The 22,549-nt window shown below is 38.4% G+C and overlaps 1 protein-coding gene and 1 long non-coding RNA gene across 2 annotated transcripts; one reads left to right on the top strand and one right to left on the bottom strand.

Annotated features, from left to right (window-relative positions):
- The first annotated feature begins 1,511 nt into the window (after positions 1-1,511).
- On the top strand, positions 1,512-17,453 carry IMP4 (Ribosomal RNA processing Brix domain protein). The gene is made up of 9 exons (XM_010274968.3): positions 1,512-1,816; positions 1,953-2,036; positions 5,716-5,825; positions 6,470-6,520; positions 8,889-9,032; positions 9,141-9,230; positions 14,425-14,531; positions 16,001-16,079; positions 17,052-17,453. Exons 1-9 carry the CDS (start codon positions 1,705-1,707, stop codon positions 17,148-17,150), a joined length of 876 nt encoding a protein of 291 aa, XP_010273270.1. The 5' UTR covers positions 1,512-1,704; the 3' UTR covers positions 17,151-17,453.
- Positions 17,454-20,110: 2,657 nt separating this feature from the next.
- On the bottom strand, positions 20,111-21,591 carry LOC104608859 (uncharacterized). Its single transcript, XR_737168.3, has 2 exons — positions 21,456-21,591; positions 20,111-21,300 (listed from the first exon to the last, which is right to left on the bottom strand). It is a non-coding gene; the product is annotated as an uncharacterized LOC104608859 (long non-coding RNA).
- Between the last annotated feature and the right edge of the window lie 958 nt (positions 21,592-22,549).

The following is a 22,549-nucleotide window of genomic DNA, read 5'->3' as shown; positions in this document are numbered from 1 at the left end:
GATACACCCTCTGTAAAGGTGTATTAGGAAGCTCTCGATATGATATGTATCGGCTGATATGTATTGATATTTTGAACCTTGAATTAAGGATAGCAACGAGGTGGCTTTGGGGATGGTTTTGTAAATTATAGACCTTACCCGTTCACAAACCTATACCTTCTCAAAATCTGCAGTGGGTTGGATTTTCAAAATCAAAACCTTCCCTTATGAAAATGCAAAATCCCAAACCTTTGCTGTATATTAAAATTCAAAATCCCCCGACTTTGAGGGTGAGCTGGGTTGGGTTGGTGGATTTGGTTTATAACTCCATCTAAGTTAACACACATAAAAATTTCTAATATTTGATTATAATATATAATAAACTACCAATTATCCTTCTCATACATTTTAAAATATTATTAAATTCAATACCTAATACATAAGTTCACATTGCCTTCCAACAATATGCAGGTTGGGAGAGTGAAATTTAGCCAAATACTATACCTTAATTGTACTTGTATAGAGACGATGAATTCTTGGAGTTCTGTTGCATAGAGCTTTGGTTGCTGGTTGCTACAATCTAGTAGCCCCCTTTCTTTCGGGATAGATGCTTTTGGGATTCAAACGAATTGAATTAGGATAAAGGTATTTATAAGAATCCAATCTGATAAGAAACCAGGGGAGTTGAATTCCATCGTAAAACATAGAGTTGAATTAGATCATAAATTGGTAGGGTTGTCAATGGGTTGGAGTTCAACCCAATGGACCCAAACCGGTAGGATCGATTCTGGTTCTAAGATATGGTATTAATGGGTCGACTTTGGTTTTTGATTTATTATCTTGATTATTATTGGTTTGAAATCGGTTCTACCAAGTCTTAAATCGACTCAGATCCGATCCAAACAATATAGTTATATATATTAAACTTATAATATTTTCAATAGATTTATTATGATTAAGTTCATTGGATCAGACCTAATTGTCTTGAGAATCGATTGATTCGATATTGAATCTAAAATTGTAAACCCTATAAGATTTGTTTCGGTTTCGATTCCTTAATATTTAGATTGGATTCCCAAATAGGCATTCACACAGGATGTTTTTTTTGGGAGTCTTCCCTTCTTTTTTTTGGTAATCTTTTTTACGACCATCAATAGGGGTGTCAATGTGTCAAACTGTCAATTTAAATGGTAAACCTAGCTTGATTTGACCCTATAGATTGGGTTCGGGGCTAATCAGTTGGGTTAGGGTTTTAGAAGTCTGATTTGCTTCAATCTATTAGGTCATAATACCTTATTATTACCTCCTACTTGTAGAGGGTATCGTTGTAATTTTGTACGGTCTAACCCCATAATCCAGGTAGAGACAGATCCGTGTCGAACCCGACGGATTGACATCCCTACCCACACCAACCCAAAATCCTAAGCCAGATTCTTGGCGCCTTGGCCCTTGGCGGTGGCTGGGTTTTCCGTGTTGACTTGACCCGCCAATCCGGTCCGCTCTTATTACGTTTTTATTTTCTTTTAATCTCTGTTATTACTTCAACCAATACTCAGAAGTTGGAAGGCAGAGACATATAGAAGGCGCCGGCGCCGCAGATGCTTCATCGTAAGTAATGTATGAAAGCTTTATTCAGCTCTGACTCTGATAGGTTTTGCTTCACCGGTTCGAGCTTCTCAAGTAGTCAGAGGAAGTTGTTTCACGGTTTCAGAGGAGTTTGCGAGTATGTTGCGTAGAAATATACGACTGAGGAGAGAGTACCTCTACAGGAAGAGCTTGGAAGGGAAAGAGCGACTGTTGTATGAGAAGAAGCGAAAGATAAAAGAAGCTTTAGAAGGTTTGATTTCCCATCTTCTTGTCCCCCCCTCTCTTCCTCCCTGGTTTCTTTCTTTCTTTTCTTTTTTTACTTTGTCTATTTTTTTGTTTATATACAGCATTTCGTTAACAAATGTTATCTTATTTTGGTTTGGCAGAGGGAAAGCCTATCCCTACTGAGCTCAGAAACGAAGAGGCTGCATTGCGCCAAGAGATTGATCTTGAGGATGAACAGACTGCAGGTCAGTCTTTTCTTTCCTCCCTTTTCTAGGATTTAAAATTAATATGTTTGCTTGTAACTTTTCGATTTGCTTCATGTGTGAGGATAATGCAATTCATATACCTGTTCCTTTTTTTTAATCAATAACTGTGAATTGTATTAATATTGTTAAAAGTTACATTGCAAGGGAGCTAAACAATCTTAGCTCCCAAGAGCAACCATTGAACACCAAAAAACGATTACAATACAGCCCAAAATATAGAATTTCTGTTCACCCCTTGTCTAGCTAGACCATCTGCCAATGAGTACTCACTTCTTTTTACCCATTTGTATTGAATTTCCATGTCCTTAGCCAGTCATTTAAATTTCCTCTTCTAATTGCTGTAATTCCAAAGCCTAGAGTTATCATCTTTTAGCCAGTTTACCACCACTTCAGAATCTCCTTCTGTGACCAGCTTGTTAATATGCATATCCTTGATCCTTTGTACCCTTCAAGAGCTGCAAGTATCTCAGCCCTCAAAGAATCTCCCACCCCTACTGGTCCAGAAAACATAGCTAACAAATTCCCTTGTTCATCTCTTATTACTCCCCATATTCCGGATGGCCTTGGATTACCCATGCTGCTGCCATCAAAGTTCAGTTTGGTAAAGCCATGAGGTGGAGGGAGCCAACAAGAGTTTGAGGCCTTCCTTATTGGAGCAAGTTCTGTTATCTCTTTCCATTTTCTTTGCAACTCATCAACTGAGAATTCTGCAAACAAAGCCAAGGTTTTCTACCAGTGTATAACCCTAATATGGATGGCATCCCATATTGCTTCCAAACTTCTCTCCTTATCTGAGAAGATCCGTGAATTTCTCTCCTCCCAAATAGTCCAACAGACTGCAGCCCTCATACACTTCCACATAATCTTGGCCCTTTTTGTTGGCCAATTCAGCATAGAAGTGAATAAGCTTTGCACATTTGAAGGGGGGGGGGTCCACTTGCACCCAAACAAAGAAGTACACCATTCCCAAATGACTTTAGTAAACCGACAGGAAATTAGTAAATGATATCTAGACTCACCATCAGCTTTACAGAAAACACACTAATGAGGACAGAAACAACTATTGGGTCTTTTTCTTTGAAGTAAATCTACTGTATTAACTCTTTTCAGAAAGGCTTCCCAACAGAAACTCCCAACCTTAGGAGGTATAGGATGACACCAAACCTCTTTAACAGGGAATGACAAACTAGAAGAAGGGGATTGTGTTAGAGCTTTAAAGAAAGAGGCACAAGTGAAAGAACCCAAGGGAGTGAGTGTCCAAATCCTATTGTCTGCTTTTGTTGGCTCTAGGAAAACCCCTTCAAGAATGGATAATAAGGATAAAATACAAGCAAGCTCTGTGTCCTTGATATCTCTTATCAGGCCCAAGTTCCAGTTGACCCCAGAAGCAGAATTTGAAGGAACAAGGAATGAGGGAACCGATTCATTTTTAAAAGTGGAAAGAGCAAAAAGGCTCGGGAGTTGGTCTTTTAAGGAAGAATCCCCAATCCAAACATGTTCCCAAAAATTAATGAGATTGCCTAAGTGCAAGTCATACCTGATCCATGAAGAGAACAATGGCAGAATAATTTGGATAGCTTTCCAGGGAGATGCTCTTGTAGTCCTTGCCAGAATCCCAGAATCCCATCCATTGTTTGCAACCTCATAAATACTAGCCACTCTCTTCACCCAAAGTTTGTCCTTCACCAATGAGAATCTCCATAGCCATTTCCCTAGTAGTGCCAAGTTCCTATTCCTTATGTTTCCAATACCCAAACCTCCCTCCCTCTTGCTCCTACAAACCATCTCCCACCTCACCCTATGGTCCTTCTCTCCCCCGGCTCCCAGAGAAAGTCTCTCATTAGTTTTTCTAATCTGCTAGCCACCCTAACCGGAATCTTAGTTGTGCTGGTTGTTCTGGTAGGATCCTTTTCTGAACTTGTAGGTTATAATGGTATGCCCTGCCTTGTAAATATACCTATAAGGTTTACATGCAGCTGATGTCAAACTTCCACTTTGCATATATACATAACTTATGCCTAAGTTTGTCCGCTTATCAAATATATACATGTGCATAAATTTGTTGTTTGTCAAATTTATACATTAACACAAACAATTATTTTACATGTTTACAAAAACTGGTATGAACATGCATGTGTTGGAGTAATCTGGCAAGACATTTTGGAGAACTAGTTCCTCTATTCTGGCTGTTGCCTTATACGTAGCATTATTAACGCTTAATTGTCTCATTAGCTGAAAAGTGGCTTTTCTTGGAATCTTATCATTGTCATTATCATCCATGCCTTATCCCAACTATATGGGGTAGGGTTTGCTCATATCATGAGAGTCCGGCAAAAGTTTTAGTGCTGGCTGCCGACCTGACACACCCTCCTCCTTTATCTGGGCTTGGGACCGGCAGTGTAAGACAAGCTTACATTGATGGAGTTGGCTTTTCTTGGAATCTATCTTATGTATTTAGTGGAACCTATCTTATACTCTTACTGAAATCTGAATAGCCAAGAATTTAGACATCTCGAATTTGACCATTGAAGGAGACTCTGTAAATGCAATAAACTGGTTAGGAACAAAAGAAAGTGGGCCTTGGAGGTTGGCTCATTTCCTGAATCAGGCTAGGGACATCTTAGAAAATTTAATTTTGGTAACATAGGTGCCACCTTTCTCAGAATGCAAAATCCACTTGTTTTTGTGTGCTTTCCATTGCTAGACCAAGTCGAATGGGAAGCTAGTTTTGTTTTTTTTTTTTTTTGATTTTTTTCTTTTCTGTGACTACCTTTGGTTGTGTAATTTCTCTTCTCTGTGTTGTTTTTCAGTTTATTAAACACTGTACATGTTATTGTCTTCTTTATTTTTTCAGTTAGGGGGATTGAGTTTTTCTCTTTGCTAACTTTTATAGTTTTATCTTATAAAATATAAAAGAAAAATAAAATAGAAAGGAAAGCCAGGTATGATTAGAAAGTATACTAGGCTATGCTGAACTTATGTTGCATGACATTAAGTTCTTTTATGTAGTTCTTTGTTGCAGAATCTGCTTAGTATTGGAGATTCTGTTTCTAATGTAATATGGTAGACTTAATGAAAATGCTGTTAGATGCAGCACAATCTGTGGTCTTATATGTATTAATCAATTGAACTTATTGGGCTGTCCATACTTCTCAATTAGAAACTTGATCGTGACATGTTTGGAAAATTTTACTTCAAAGAGTCTAAGATGATGACACAATAGAAAATTCCTAGCATCATTCAATTATGTTGAGCTTTTTTTTTGAGTGGTCCAATTATGTTGAGCTTTTACTAGAGGGCAACTATCAATTAGAAACTTGTTGGATGGAATTTTAACTTGCCAATTGGTGCATATGCAAGTTTGTCATATTACTAGCAATATGCCAAATTTAAGTAATAATCATATATTATCTTTCCCAAACTTCTTGGCAGTGCTGCAGAGATTATTTGGTCGCATCATATAATTTTTCTTTGATAAATACACATCATATAATTTTTTCCCTATATCTATTAATTGCTAGCTTTCAACAAGAATATGATTCATGTTATATGGTTAGTTTAAAATGATTGGAGGTTTATTTTATTCCTTTGTATAAGTATTTTATGCCTTCTTGGAGTCCTTTCTGATATGTTATTGATTTATGTTGAACAAGTGTAGTACCAAGAACACACATTGATGATGAGTACGCAAATGCATCACAAACTGATCCTAAAATTTTGATAACCACATCTCGTAATCCGAGTGCCCCTCTTACGCAGTTTGTGAAGGTTGGTCTGATCTTTCTTTTCATTGGCTTGGATTTTTTTCTTCTTTTTTTCTTTTTTGGTAAGTAATAGGAATACATTATTTGAGAAAATATAGGTTTGATGTTAGGTGGTGGACAAAAGATGACATGAACATGGTAGTTGACTGGTCCATAATATTCTGCCATTGGACTCTCTTTTGCTGCATGGTTCATGGTGACCTTTCAGCCTCTTCTCAGGAGCCAAAATTTGATCTTAAATGATAAAGATAGGTGGCTGGTACAGATTCAAATAATGCCCCAAAGACCTAGCAAATCTCCCACTAGATTCTAATGACCACCCTCAGATCACCTCTAACTACAGAGATGTAATCATCCTAGATTATATTAATAAGGAAAAAGGTTGCTGGCATCTTTTTCCCCTAAGGCCCCTATGAAATCAGTGATCTTAATAAGATTTGATTGAGTGTAAACTCTAAAGGCCATTGCTGGAAATAAGAGAATTTTGTTAGTAGGCACTTATAAAGATGATGGCACATGTTCCTTAATGTTTCTTTAACCACCCAAAAATCTTCATAAATTTTAATCAAGATCCTCTGAGATCATGTGCATTGCATATGTTTTATATTTTGTTTTGAACATTGATTTAATAAAAATTGTCTTTTTCAGGAACTTAAGTTTGTCTTTCCCAATGCCCAGAGAATGAATCGTGGTGGACAGGTAAGTCTTTTTGTTTTTTACCCTGTTCTTCCCTTGCATCTTTCAAAAAGGCTTGTTGATTATATGTCTTCTCTCATGATAATAAAGTTATTTGTTACCATTAGAAGGGTACCACAAATTTGAAGTATTAATAATGGGAAAATGTTTCTTTTCTTCCTATAACTTCATATGGGCATGCAGATTAGCTGACGCTATGGCTGGCTCCATAGCAAAGGAAGGTGTTAACAGGAACAACTTTGCACCCTGGGGGGGGGGTAGAGGGGATCAATAAGCTGTATATGTTTAATGCCTTCAATTTGTAATGGTTCTTCTAAAAGAATATGTAAGGGTTAGGTGGTAGTGACCAGCCTAAATTGAGGGGAATCGCCATTGTACATAGCATGTTTTTTAACTTTCATAACCAATAAAGTTGACAACAGTACCAATAAAAAATGCTACTTTCTTCACAGGCCTTTGTAAGGATCATATTGTTACAATATTGGGTAAATTTCTTAAAACTACCCTTATTGTTTAGCTAATTGACTAAGTATGCCCCTACTATTTGATTATTGTCTAGCGCTACCCCTACTCTTTCTGACAATTGTCAAAAACCTCCTTGCCATTAATGTCTGTTAATGGAGAGATGAAAAGGACTATTTTACCCATTATTTTCTAACTCCGATAAAGGCGAGAAAATTAAACCCCCGCAACCCAGCGTCGTTAACTCTGGGGAGGAAGTCTTCCTCTCCGGTTCTGCCCATCCCATCTTTTTCACTCAACAAATTCGAGGCAAACCCTAGCTTTGAATCCAACATTACTCTCTGCAAAACCTAGTCAGATCTGCAATACTCAGGCTCCAAAGTTTTCTTATCTCCAAAAACCAATGCTCATCTGATAATTTTCTGTGAATACTGTTCATCTTCTTAGCTCCAACAATCAAGAATCACCCAAATTACTGAAGAACTGTTCATCGTCTTCATCCTTAAGGCGGGAACACAGCGACGCTAGCCTCCATTTTTCCAATTCCTTCCCCCTCTTCTTTCATTCATCTTCTCCATTCATTCTTACCCTCTTTTCCTCCCTATCTTCTTTTCCTGCTTCTTCCCCATCCCAATACTCTGGTTACAGAAAGTAGCTTCCAGCGGTGATGTTTGCTCAGTTCCCAGTCAGATTTCGGTGGTTTGTTATTGTTTTCTGGATTACATCCTGATCTAAAGTGCTTCACCGGCTTCCTCTGTTGTTTTTGGCTCCTCAGATGCATCGTTAATCCTCTGTTCTTCGCCAGCGTGGCAGAGGAGTTAGTAGCAGCAGTGATCCAGGTTTCTGTTCCTCTAGTGATACTGAGTAGCATTCTTGACTATAGATCAATCCCTCTTCATCGTCTTTGGTCATTTTTTGGTGGAAGTCTCTCTCTAAAGACAAGCAATCGAAACAGAGCCAACTGAATCTATCTCTTTTGCAGCATTGACAAAGTTCATGCCGAAACTTAATTAGGAAGGTTCCGTTCACTGTATTTTCCTCCGGTTTGTCTCCTCTCACCTTGTGTCCCTCCCTTGATTTTTCTCAATGGAATGATGGGTGCTCGGGGACGTTACCAGAGCTGGTGATGAGGTCATCACTGAACCAGTTCCTGCAGAGTCCTCAAATGGATGAAATGCACCTCCACTTTTCTTTGTCTCAAGACTCTCAATGAATGGCTTCAGGTTTGGTTTTTGTTTCATATCACCTTCGTTTTGTTTTTGACTTCTCCCTCTTATTTTCTCTCTGATTTGAAGAGAGAGGGAGGGAGGGAGGGAGGGAGAGGGATCTGCTGCTGCAACTCATTGCAGCAGAGAGAACGAAGGGGAAGAAGGAGAGGTAGGGAGGGGTTGGAGGTGGAGGGAGAGGGATGAGGGGTAAAATTGGGTTTTAAAAAATTTCTGTCACGTGGTGTCACATGTACATTCCTGGCTGTCAGCCAAGGACTCTTTTAAGCATTTCCCCCATCATCAGTATTTTGAGCTGGGTTTTTTGTTTACTTGATTTAGTTGGGGGTCTCTTGTATATTTCCGGAGAGACCAGTTTTTGTTGGCTTTTCTGTATAGTTTCTGGCTGTACATGGAGCTTTTGTGAACTATGAATGTTTACAGAGTTATACTCATTAATACAATTACCTTTTTCTCAAAAAAAAGTCAGGAACTGTAGGGGTAGCGTTAGACAATAATCAAACAGTAGGGGTATACTTAGCCAATTAGCTAAACCATAAGGATATTTTCTAGGTTGCTCTCACACCTTAGATCAATATGTTTTGGTATTTTACACATTGCCAGTTGTGCTCAAGTATAACTTTACTAGGTACTGAAGGGAAATTATGAATTTATGACACAGTTCCTGTTTTGCTCCTTTGTAGGTCATCTCAGAAATTATTGAGACTTGCCGTGCACATGATTTTACAGATGTTGTGTTGGTTCATGAGCATCGTGGAAAGCCAGATGGATTAATTATTTGTCATTTACCATTTGGTCCAACAGCATACTATGGATTACTCAATGTGGTATGTCTTTGAATATCTTCTCCTTAACTTTTTTTTTTTTTTTTCTGTACTTATTTTTCTCGTACCTGGTTGACATTAAGATTCTTCTTATATGCCATTCATCTGCAGGTAACAAGACATGACATCAAAGATAAGAAGTCCATGGGAACAATGTCTGAGGCTTACCCCCATTTAATTCTACACAACTTCTCTACAAAGGTATAGTTCGATATATATCCATCTCTTTGAGGGCAAGTTTTTGACTTTTTATCTTGACAGTTGTGAGTTATTCTAATTGGTTTGGTGTAGTACTAGATGTTGGTCTCTTAGGTTAACTAAAATCTTTGGGATGACTTGCCTGGGCTACTTCCCCAGAATGATTCTTTTTTTTTTTTTGATAAATGAATGCAATTTTATTAATCAAAGAAATAGTGTACAGTCAGCCTAGGAGGAGGCACGAGGTGTTACCTCTCCCTAGGACTGAACCATATGCAAATAAACACACACAAGACTGAATTACAATTTCAAGGTAGCCCAAAACAGGTCTCTCCTTGATATCCCTTGTTTAGCCAAAGAATTAGCCATTGCATTTGCCAATCTGCCAACCCACTGAACCCTAACTGTCATATTTCTTGTCAGCCAATTAACTTTCTTTAACAGATCCCTGTAACCCCAACAAATTGTTTCTGGATTTGTCAGCCAGCCCACTACTAACTTGGAGTCCCCCTCAACTATCAAGTTTTCCACTCCAAGTTGACTGGCCAGCTGTGCCTGTGTGCCTTGTACCACTGCCAGTATCTCAGCCCTTATAGAAACACCAACACCCACTGGTCCTGAAAATAAAGAAAGGATCTGCTGTCTTTATCTCTCAAAATCCCTCCTATGCTCGATGGCCCTGGGTTACCTTGACAGCTTTCATCAAAATTCAATTTTACCATTCCTTTCGGTGGGGGTTTCCAGTCTGCTTGTGGTCTGTTCTTTGTGGAGGCTGTGGATGCCATTGCTGCCCAATTTCTTCTTAAATAATCAACAGAGTAATCCACCAAGTCTGAAGATTTCAGCCAAGAGGTTATCCTTGTCATTATACACACTCCTTGACTTCAGCAAGACTTCTTTCATTTTCTTGAAAATTTCTAGCATTTCTCTCCTCCCACGTCCACAAGCTAGCAGCTCCAATTCACTTCCACGTTAGCTTCCCTCTCTTTGTCAATCTCCCAAAGGTAGACGGAGTAAACCAGTGTTTTAAAAGCGCAAGGGCCAATTTGCGCCTGAGGCGCAAGGCGAGGTGCGTGCCTTTTTAAGAAAGGTGCAAAATTACAAAAAAAGCTAAAAAATAAAAAAGTCAGAAAATTCAAAAAATTGCCAAAAAATTTTAAAAAATTGCAAAAAATATTAAACATAATGTTAATAAAAAATATAAACTTAAGTTTTTAAAATAAATGATTTAAAAAACCTATTATCTAAAATTAAAATACATAACATAACATGTAAAGTGTATTCAAATGAAAATTTAAAAATAAAAGCCAACATATAAAGCATTTTCAAGCATGTAAAACCCACAATCTCTTTTTTTCCTTAATTACATTGCTTCAAGTAGTTAATGTGATGTAAAACATATTGCATCCTTGAGGCAAGCCCGAACAAGTCTATGTTAGGGTCTGAAATTCTTATTTCTCACATAAAAAATAATGATTTTATAACTTTCATTGCCTTTTAAAAAGATATTTTATTGCAATGAATGAATGAACAACATTAGCAAATAGGGGGTTCTCGGAGTTGAGGCGCACACCTTGGCTGAGGCGCATCAGGTGCACCAGGCGCGCGCCTTTTGAAAGGGGTGCGCCTAGGACCTAGGCGAGGCGCATACCCCAAAATGCGCCTTGCCTATGTGCCTAGGCACGCCTTTTAAATCACTGGAGTAAACAATAACTTTACTTTAAAGGGCAAGTTCCACCTGCACCCAAATAATCATAGTTGTCAACTATATCTCAAAATTGGAAATTACAACACAACCCTAAAAAGAGAATCCCTAAAAGCTGCTTGTTTTGCTAAGAACTCTGCCATTGCTTTAGCCGACCTGCTTACCCATTGTATCCTAGTTGTCACATGCCTTATTAGCCACTTGACTTCCTTTAGTAGGTCGCCATAGTGCCAAGTAACAGAATCCATATCCGACATCCACCCCACCACCACATTAGAATTGCCCTCTACAATTGGACTGTTTATACCAAGTTGATTTGCAATCTGAATTCCTTGTACGACAACTAGCAACTCAGCCCTAGTAGAATCTCCTTTACCTATTGGCCTTGAAAACAATGACAAGATAAAGCCTTCTTCATTTCCTAGAACCCCACCTACTCTTGACAAACCAGGATTACCCTGACTGCTCCCATCAAAATTCAACTTTATAATCCCTTCCCATGGTGGAGTCTAATCTACAAAGGACTTGTTTCTTCTAGTACAACTATTGGGCACTACCAACCAATTCCTCCTTAGGTCATTGAAAGTAATAAATTGAAAGGACTTCAGGGTTTTCAGCCAATGTATTACCCTTATTAGAATGCCCTCCTTTAGTTTTGATAAACTTCTTTCATTCTTTTGGAAAATTCTGGTATTCCTCTCTTCACAAATTGCCCATAAAGTAGCTGCTCTAATACTCTTCTGCATGATTCTCCCCCCTTTTGTGGGCTAGACAAAAGTGGCCGGATCATTTAGTAAACTAATTTCTGTTCGCAAATTCCTTCTGCACCCAAATGAAGCAAAAATCCAACTTCAAATAACTACAACAACCAGGTAGGAAATTAATAGATGGTAATAGACCTTACCATTAGCTTTGCAAAGAAGATACTTGTTAGGGGACAAACACAAGAAATGTTGCCTCTTTTGCAGGTTTTTCAAAGCATTAATCTTTCCATAAAAAAATTTCCCAACAAAAAACCCAATTCCAAATATTGGCAGCAAAAGAGCAAGATATCAGCAAATGGTTACAATCCTCATCCTTTACTTTACACATAAAGTACCAATTTGGGGACAGGCACATATAAGGGGTGGAACATAAAACTTTGGGGACAGCACACATAAAACTTTTGCAAGTTTTCCACGGTATTGATCTTACCATAATAGGCTTCCCAATAGAACACAACTATTTTAGGAGGTATTGGCATTGACCAGACTTCTCTAAGAAGGAAGACCTGAGAGGAAGGGGTGGAACAGAGGGATTTAAAGAAAGATGCACAAGTTAAAGAGCCAACTAGGGTTAGAGACCAAATCCTTTTATCAGGTCTAGGGGGGTCCAAACACACAGCCTGGAAGCAACAAGAGCTCTGAAACATAAGCAAATTCATCATCCCTTAAACCTCTTTGAAACCCAAAATCCCAGTTTAAAGCCAAAGGGAGAACCGAGGGGAAGGAACCTTGAAATCGGTTTCTTTTTAAAGAGGGAGATAGAATAGAGGGAAGGGAAACAATCTTTTAGGGGTTGAGTGCCAACCCAAATGTCTTCCCAAAAAAAGAACTGGCTTTCTAGAACAAGCATCATACCTTACAAACCTGAGGAATTTGGGGAGAATGCCAAAAATTGCTTTCCAGGGTGTTGTGAGCAAAGCCCTTTGAGATACCTCCACATCCCAACCTAATTCAGAACAGCCATGGATACTCTTCACCACTTCATGCCATAACCTCTCTCTCTCTCTCTCTCCAGGGGGCACCTCCAAAGCCACTTACCTAAAAGAGCTTCATTCATACTCACTACATTCCATAACCCTAGACCTCTTTTTTTCCTTTGACTCACCACCTCCCTCCTAATCAGGTAATCTTTTTTCTCTTCCCTAGTCTTCCATAAGAAGTCCCTCATCAATTCTTCCAACCTCTTTGCCTCTTTTTTAGGAACTCTAAACACTGGCAGGAAGTATATTGGCAAGTTGGCTAGAGTTGCCTTGATCAAAGTTACTGTACCCCTGAAGGATATATAGTTTCTCTTCCGGGCTGCCAATCATTTTTCAAAATTTTCCACCACAGGGTTCCAAAACCTACTTTCTTTGGATTAACACCTAGGGGAAGCCCTAAGTAGGATAAAGGCCACGATGACCAAGTGCATTCCAAACAGGCTGCTATAGACTCCATCTCCCCTCTGTTCAGAGGTGGTGTCTCCTCTGTCTCGTATCCTTCAGTGAGAAAATGGTTTGAAGGTTGGGGAGGCATGCCTTAACAAGAGTCATTAAATGGAGCCCCGTCTCAATATTCTTTTGATAAGGAGTCAGCTTCAGTTTTGGCCATTTCCAAATTTCTATTTCAATCAAAGCTTTGAGGAGTTCTATACATGTAAATCTGTCTAGAACAACAGAATTGAATGAATGAATTTTTTGTTCTCTACCATCATTCTTTTTCTCTTGAAATCAGTTTTGGAGAAGCATGTGCTTTCTTCTTGTCTTTGTCTTCTAGTGGTTCTTTGCTACTAGAAGAAAACCAGCAACTATTCTCTGGATTTTCTCTTGGATTTTGTGTACTGTTGGATTTTGGAGCACTCATCAACCTTGCCCATCCACAAGCCCCTACATTATACCCCTCCTAACAAGGAAAGAAGGATGGGCTCTCTATTGAAATATATCTTGACCTTATGGCCTTGTTGAATGTGCCTCTCTTAGTAACTGCTCCTCTCTCTCTCTCTCTCTCTCTCTCCCCATTAACCTGTTTTAAGCCTGTACCTCTTATTGCCTTCCTATCACTATTTGCTCACAGCTGCAAGAAAGGCTGCTGAGTTCAGCAGTGGTCCTACCTACCTCATGTCTCACAGGCTAACCTAGTTAATGTGCCAGGTCCAGACAAAGCCAAAATGGATTTAAAAGGAAAAGCTTGCAATAAAAGGTTTGATTGATAAAGATATTTAAACAAGAAAGCACAAGAGAAAAAGACATCTTGAGTTACAATCCCAAAATCTGCAGTCCATCCATGCTATCTTTTTCTGTCCTGTATCAGCATAATATTGTTTTATATAACCTCTTTATTCTATTTGAGTGCAGAACATGGCTATGGGTTTATTAATTATTGAATTGTCTTCTGTTTCATTTAGTTGTTTCTACACAATGCTTTTACTGGTTGAAGTTCTCAACTATCTATGATACTGCAGAAGCATGTGAGATTTGCATAGTATGAATGTCTACTATATATGCATTTTTTGGTTAATTACATTATATTTCATGTATTTTTCCAACACATTTTTCTTTAATCATGTTTTAGAAAATAATTTTCTTTGACTAGTTACAATCTGTGGATGTTTGTTCTGGATATGTTAATCAATTGTTGCTAAGTAAAAGAGAGCTAACATTCTTAAGCATCTGTTCCCAGTAGGCCAGTACTGAAGCTAGATCAATTACATAACCTGCATTCTAATTCTGGGTATATTGATTAATGATAGCTAGGGGAAAGGACAGCAAATATTCTGAAATATCTGTTTCCAGTACCCAAGCCAGATTCAAAACGCATCATCACTTTTGCCAACCAGTCTGATTATATCTCATTTAGGTAAGTTGCTTTATGCATATTATATACCTTATTCAACTGATGAGTCTTATACTCTTATTCTTGTTTGTAACTCTTATTCTTGTTTGTAATTTGTTTAGTGCTTTAAGAATTCATTCCTCAGTTTTCAATGACCATCTGGATATATTTGTTTCTGCCTCTATTGAGAAACATACATGTTCCATATGTGGTGACATTACAGAAATCACATCTATATTTGTTGTTAGGTGCACTGTTTTAAAAGGCATGCCTTGGGGTATTATGCTTAGGCACACAGGTGAGGCACATTTCAAGGTATGTGCCTAACCTTGGTCCAGGCACTTCCCCTTTGAAAAGGAGCATGCTTGATGTGCCTTCTGCCTGAGCCCAGGCATGTGCCTCAGCCCAATTTTGTGTTTTTTCAAGCATAGTGGCTGGGCAGGGGCTCTGACAACCCCTTTCTAAAATCATATTTCAAGACATGAACTTATTTGGTCTGGCTCAACTAAAATTACAAAACCAATCTATTTATAAGTTTGTATATGGACAGGGAATTTAGGACCGTCTCATGAACTTGTTTGGGCTTGAAGTTATGCGATTTGGAGAGAACTAAACAGATTGAAGGCAGTGTTTTAAAAGGTGTGGGAGGCATATGCATGGAGGCATGCCTCCAGGTGAGGTGCCCTCAAAATGCCCGAAGGCCTATGCCAGAGGTGTTGATGCCGGCATATGCCTCATGCACCTTATACAAAAAGACTACGAGAAAGAAAAAAGAAAATAAAGGAAAGAAAAGGATAGGGAAAAAAAGAGAAAGGAAGAAAAGAAGAGGGAAGGGAAGGAAAGAGAAACAAGATGAGATCCTCCTTCCTATTCTTTTTTCAGCTAGTGTTATGCATCTTCATTCTTCTTAAAAAAGAAATCTTTAAATGTTTCTGTTGAAGTTTATAAGTTTGGTCCACATTGTTAAAATAAATAAATAATTATTAGTTATTTTGTTAGAAATTTCCAAGGAAAAAGAAATACGGCAAAAATTATGGCTGAAAATGCAATGTCAGCCATGATGTCTGGTTCTTATGGAGTTGTTATTTTTTCTTTAATTTTCTGAAATTCTCTAATTGACTGTCATAAGTGCAATAGTAAAAACTTATCTGGTTGTAGTGAGCCCCTAATTTTGACATGGGATTTGGTTAAGGCTGGTCTCAGGAAAAGAAATGCAAGTATCTGGTTCAGTACATGTAATGATGTAAATATCACAAATTACTCATCTTAGCCATTCTACTTGTTTCCTTCTGATTTCTGTTTATGATAGGAAAATAGTTATTGAGGAACTCTCTCTCTCGCTCTCTCGCTTGCTCTCTCTCAAGCAGTAAACATGTCTTCTAGATTCATTGTAGCCGTAAAGTTTTATGGCATTTCCTTGACATGTCTTCTTAGATGCAAAGCAGCTGTATGCTATTTTGATTTCTGGTGTTACTACTTTGTTGAAAATACAGGCATCATGTGTATGAGAAGCATGGTAAATCTATTGAACTCAAGGAAGTGGGTCCTCGTTTTGAATTGCGTCTTTATCAGGTGATTAGCTTTTATCCTTTTCTTTTTTCTTTCCCTTTTGGTTTACCTGAAGGACACACTAATCGTTTTTTGGATTGGTAAAAGACATAAGTCATATATGCAATGCATGCGTATATGTATGTATGTATCAAAGGTTGGTTTGGGGTTGATCCAAGCTGGTATCATGACTTGGTGATGGTTCGAACAGTCTGACCGGCCTGGTTAACAATGGGTTGAAAACACTGATTGATACTTGCAGATGTTTGTGATAGTTATCAGTAATGTGCAGAGATAAGATGGTTGCTTTTTTTGTATATTTATCTATTTATCTTCATTAATTTCATGCTTATTTGTGGATGTGAAGTTGCCAACTCTTGGATTAGTCTTGCTAATAATTTTTTATTTTTTATTAGTAATACCTAGAGATAAGATGGGATGCCAAATTACCAATTGGAATTCCAAACTTAAATATCTATACACCGAACACTTGGAAGTGGAATTTGGAGCTTCAATTTGGAACTGGGACCAAATCCAATTAGAACTCCACCTGAAACCCATGAAACAAGTGCAACCTCAAGTCTTTTTCTTTTCCTCTCTACTTTTGAGTTAATTATCGAAAACAAGGTTATTGGAATGCCATACGTGGAGACAGCTTGGTCATAATTGTTCGTGATTCATATACAACAATTTATCGTGGATGCAATTATTTTTTCTTCGTATACAAAATTGTAAAAGTTCTATGCATGTTGTACATAAAATTCATATATTTTCTCTCGCATATGTTCTAGTGAATAGAAAATGCCACCAAGTGCGCAATGATTTAGCTTATGCTGCCCATAAGGTGATCAGATGAATGCTTTTATTTGTTTAAGCACGGTAAACAAGTTTTGATATCTTTCTCTTCTTCATGCCACTCATCATGTAGAACTAAATTCAGGCCATTTTGCATATGTTGTCTTTTACTTTTTCACCCTCTTGCTTCTTGTATGTCAGATTAAATTAGGAACAGTTGACCAGAGTGAAGCCCAGAATGAGTGGGTCATCAGACCGTACATGAACACAGCCAAGAAACAGAAGATTCTTGGAGATTAACCCAGTCTCAACGTTCAATTTTATGGTTTTGATAGTGATCATCCTTCGGCTAATGTATTTATGGTGATATTGCCTACTGAATTTATTTTTTATTTTTTGGTTTAATATTCAACTTATTTAGATTTTTATAATTTTCTGTTGTAGTACATAAAGTTTTGGCAGTTCCAAATTCCAATACCCTTAAATTTGTGGGTCGGCATCGCCCTAACAGTGAGTGAGCCATAGATGATAGGTATCAAATTTGCAAGTTATGTATTTGATATTTTGATCCTTCTTTGATAAATGTCATGAGTTGGTCTCACAGTTGGGTCCTTCGCGTTTTATAAAAACATAAAATGATTCATCATGCAATGCCACACTTGCTCAAAGTAGTTTTGCCCGCCCGAACCGAAGATGAACTGCTGTTGTGTTATACATATTACAGTGGTCTATTCAACAAAGCCTTGTCCCGACTATGACACGCCTATGCTAATAGACTAATTCCATTTGCCATTGCTGTTTGTTAAGGTTAAAGTCCTGTCGAAGATGGTTGCCGTTTGTTTCAGAGTGGGCTTTAACTTTGATCCAGCAATGGGGTTTTACTGTAAATACTGGAGCTAGGTTTCACCCAGGGTAATAATGGCTGTGAGCTTTGTTGAAATTCAGTGGTTTATGCTGCCGTTACCACTAGACCCAAAATAAGATTCCTTTTTCTTTGATGTGGTCGGTATCTTTCCTTGATGGTTAAGACCTTAGCACTCACTTTAGCTGCCACACTTGTGGCTAGGAGTAGGGCTGTTCATAATAAGACCCAACCCGAATCGTTCGGGTTTTCTTCAGCACCGGTCGGTTCGGGTTATAAAAAATCATAAATCGATGGTTGGAGTCGGTTTTGGTTTTCATATGTGAAAATCGAAATCGATCCGAATCGAACCGACTTAATAGTTAGTAGTTAGTTCTTAGTTAGTATTTACAACGTATCTAGTTTCTACTTAACTAAGTTGTCTCTATCCTAATTACAATTACAACCTAGCTTAATTTCTAGTCTTCTAGTTAGGAATGACATTAATGGCATGTATTGTAAGACAATTAAACTAGGAATTTTTTAGGAAAAGTTTAAAGAAAAGAATCAAAGGATCATAGTTTTTATGGTCTTTTATATCAAATAGGCAACTAATTACAATTAGAATTAGGTGTCATTTTTACTTAGATTAGAAGGTTTCTTGAAATATACAAATTTCAGTCTTCTTTCTCTAATACAGTTTGACTTTCTATTTTCTTGATAACTTCTATTCTAACTTGGTCCGCCCCCTACCAATTTCAGTCTTCTTTCTCTAATAGAATTAGGTGTTATTTTTTACATCAAATTTCAGTTTTCTTTCTCCAATCTACCAATTTATTGCCATGGTTGAACTTAGAGCCAAAACCGACCCAAATCGACCCAACCTAACTCAAACCGATCAAGTCGATTTTGTTTAACATAGGGTCGGTTTCGGTTTCAATTTCAATTTCAAGTAACCCGACCAAATCGGATTGGTTGAAAAAATCTCAATAAACCGACCCAACCCGAACCGTGAACAATCCCAACAATGAATTTGTATTGATCAAGATTCTCTTGTGAACAGTTGTGAATCAAATTCTTTCCGGTTTAGTTTTTAGGTTTTGAATTGATGATGCGTCAAGCAGAATCAGAAGTTGTTACCAAACTTTAGGCCCAATGCAAATGGCACTACAGGTTTCAAATTTCCTTCCTTATCTTCAACTTGAGGCTCTAAGTTCCAATCCAACTTATTCATAAGATTGGGTTGGCGTTGGCTAGAGAGAGAGAGAGAGAGAGAGAGGATATACAATTCCAAGTTTCATACACATGATTTTCAAACCATAACCTCGCACGTCTGCATTGACCAATCCAATTGTATAGGCAAAAGCCTATTAACTCATCACGTCCTCTACGGCTGTTAATGGGTGGGGCAAACCTGATAGAATCGAACCGATCCGATTGTGTAGGGTCTGGACTCTGGATACCTTTCTCATGGGCGATGGCATACTTACAATATCTTCCTTTTAATTTTACAAATGAAAGGATTCATTTCAAATTACATGTTAAAACTTAAAAAAAGTATAGCTGTCAACCATAAGCGGGTCTTATCAGGTCAGACCTGACAGTCCCAATTATTAATTGGGTCCATTCCAGGTGTGGTTAAGTTGGTTCGGAACTGGTTCTACAAGCTTCTTTTTCTTGGCCAGGCTCGGTGAGCCCTGTCGTGAACCTTTTTTTTTCCCCCTCTTTCCCGTACAATCACCATTTACGTACCCATAAATTTTCTGCAATGACACATTTAGTACTTATTTTTGAAAACAAATCACCATTAATGGACCTTCTTGTATATTGAAGTTGTCAGCAAGGTCCATTAAGTTGAAAGACATTTAATTATTTATCATACTTCTCAACTCAATCAAATACACCCCATAAATAAATTGCATAGGCAGAGGGATGTAGAGCCACACTGATCCTCCCAACCTTCAATTTTCATTTGGTAGCAGCAGGGAAGTTGTGACAACTGACAATCCCAACTTTTTATGGGTAAAATAAAACAAGAGAAAATTTACAGGATACAAGATTTATAAAAAACAAAAAATTATCTCTACTGTTTAGCTTAATACCTAGTACGTTTAAGTTTTGTCACAATTGACTACCTCTACTCCTCTCGTTAATATTCATTAATTTTTTTTTATCGAAATTCATGTACACGTCACATGTGACACGTAGTACGTGATGTATAATTTTTTTTTTTTTTAAACTCAATTTTACTCTTCGTCCCTCTTTCCTCTTCTTTACTATTCCTCTCGCCGGTAGTAGTTACAGTGAACCACTCTATAACCATTCCACTCTCTGTTTTTCCGTCGCCATCACCACCACCATCGTCGTCCGTACCTAACCACTTTCAAAATAAAACAGAGAAAAAGAGAAGAGATGATGATTCATCAAAACCCTAACCTTTCAAACCCAGAAGTTCCACAGCTCTGTGGTGAAGACAATGCAGAGAAGCAAAAACAGAGGAACCATTGAAATGGAGGTAGAAATGTTCTTTTCCGCTAGAACTTCCCTTGAGTCCAAAAGGGTGTAAGAAGCAAAGCGGAAATAATGTTCGGCAAGCCCAGATCTAAACAGCAAGCCTAGATCCCAGAAGGAACCCAGATATGAGTATCTCTCAAATTCGGCAAGCCCAGATCTGAGATCTAAGAAATACTCATATCTGAGTTCCGGTTGTCATCCGCCGTTTTGATGTAGGTACTCAGATCCGGTTGTCATCCAGTGAGGAAGTTGCTACCGCTGCTGGTTCGAGTTGCAGCGGCGGTGGCGGAACAAGGGAGAAAGAAAAAGAAAAAGAAGAGGAAGAAGGAGGGAGAAAGGAAGTTGCTACCGACGCTGGTTCGAGTTGTAGCGGCGGTGGCAAAACAGGGGAGAAAGAAAAAGAAGAGGAAGTTGCTACCGCCACTGCAACTTGAACCAGCGGCGGTGGCGTATCCCCGATACCCATACTGGAGAGGAGTCTGAAGCATACATCCGATATCAGGCCTCCACGGCTTTGATCATGTTCCTCGCAAATGGCACCACTTCCATTAAGATGAATAGCTCTGCCATAAATGCCCGATGCGAGTTCTGGTTCTTTAGTATTTCTGCGATGCCCTCGAGCTATGATCGCCCTTTCCAGTCCGGTCTAGGTGGAGCTCCGCCGCCTGTGTTTAGATCTGCCACTGCAAGTGACGGCGATTGAAATAGGGGAGGTATATAAATGGTGGCACAACTCCTCCCCGTTTTTGTGATGCATTCATCATTTACAGTCTGTGCAGTTGTTCTTCTCTCATGTCTGTGCATGAATTCGGTATTGCGTCCCATAGATGTCACCACAGCCAGCGCTGCCGTTGCCGTTGCCGGTACCGGCACCGATCTCGGTGGAAATGAAACAGACCTGCTGGCCTTTGCTTGCCTTCGATTGCCTTGCCTGACGGTGAAACTGGAAACCTCAAGCCTCTGGGGAAGAATTGGCTTCCCATTCCTTGATATTTTGCACCATTGAAGAGGAAGAAGAGTCCCAATTTCCCCTGAGACCTTGCTCCATTGAAGAGGCATTTGGTTTCCTTCCGTTAGCAGTGCTAACCGCAATAACTAAACAGTAAACAGTAAGGATAGTTAAGAGATTTACCCAAAAAAAATGTATTTTGTTTTATGAGAATCTCAATTATTTTTTTTTTTGTCTGATAAGAAAAGATGAATTTAACAGAATAAAAAAGAATATATTAGATTGTATTTTGCACACCAACCATTGTGAATAAAATCAGGAGAGAGAGCTTTTGAGACAGAGGGCTTCAATGACATTCTTGGCGTCAGACAAAGCAACAACAGATTCCCTTCCTTGAGTCTTAGCAAAGCAAAGGAGACAGCAGCAAAAACAACCCCAACTTTGAGCCATACATGATACATTCTTATATGTTGTCAGATATGTTTGCTGTTCACTTCCCTTTTTAGTGCAAATTAATTTCAATTGGAAGAATTTTTATTTTTAACATAGGAAATTGTCAACTTGAAATGAGCTCTAGCCACCGGTTTTTGTTTGTCTTGTGATTCTGGCTCTAATGGAAAGGTCTCTCTCACCTTAGAGATCTCCTATACCATAAAATTAGCATCATCAGATCATTTCCAACCAGTTGATCTTTAAAGAACCTTTTCCATGCATCCTCATCAACAATCTTTCATTATCAGTTCAGTGCGAGGCTCAAGAGGAGAGAAGACACCTGGGTTGTTAGTAAAATGAGTTTGCACATGGCTAATAATCTATTCTGGATCATCATGAGCATAAGCTATAGGGGCAATTAGGGTTTGGGGAATGTCTTCCACTTGATATGTACAAAATAAAACCGTTATGGTAAAATAAACCCAAGATCTAAAAACGATTGATAAAAGAACAGAGAACAGAGGAAAGAATAAGTGGAAAACTTAAAATAGAGAAATCCAAGAAAAACATACATGGGTTTACATGGTTCAGAGTTTATAGCCTACATTCACTAAGAAATCTGTAATGAAAAATACAAAATTGTACAATCTCTCTCTCTCTCTCTCTCTCTTGAAAACCCTAAACCCCAGTACATCACACTATCAAACACAATACTTATTCCATGCCTTCTTTTGCAAGTCAAAGAGATACGTAAAAGAGAAAAGCTCCACCAATATAGTGGGTCAGACCCAAAATAAACCACCATGAAATGATACGATACCTTTGGATTTTTCTCCAATAATACAGGGTAGGAGGACATGTAATGAGGCACAACAAAGAACTCAAGACACAACTCAACAAGAGCGGTACAAAAACCCAAAAGCGGAGTTACCCTCTTGCTACAAAGCTATAGTTACATAGAGA

Source organism: Nelumbo nucifera, chromosome 7 (genome assembly GCF_055504915.1).
Source record: "Nelumbo nucifera cultivar China Antique chromosome 7, China Antique-T2T, whole genome shotgun sequence".
Taxonomy (NCBI): domain Eukaryota; kingdom Viridiplantae; phylum Streptophyta; class Magnoliopsida; order Proteales; family Nelumbonaceae; genus Nelumbo; species Nelumbo nucifera.
Note: the sequence above shows the minus strand (reverse complement) of the source record. Positions and strands in the feature narration are given on the sequence as shown.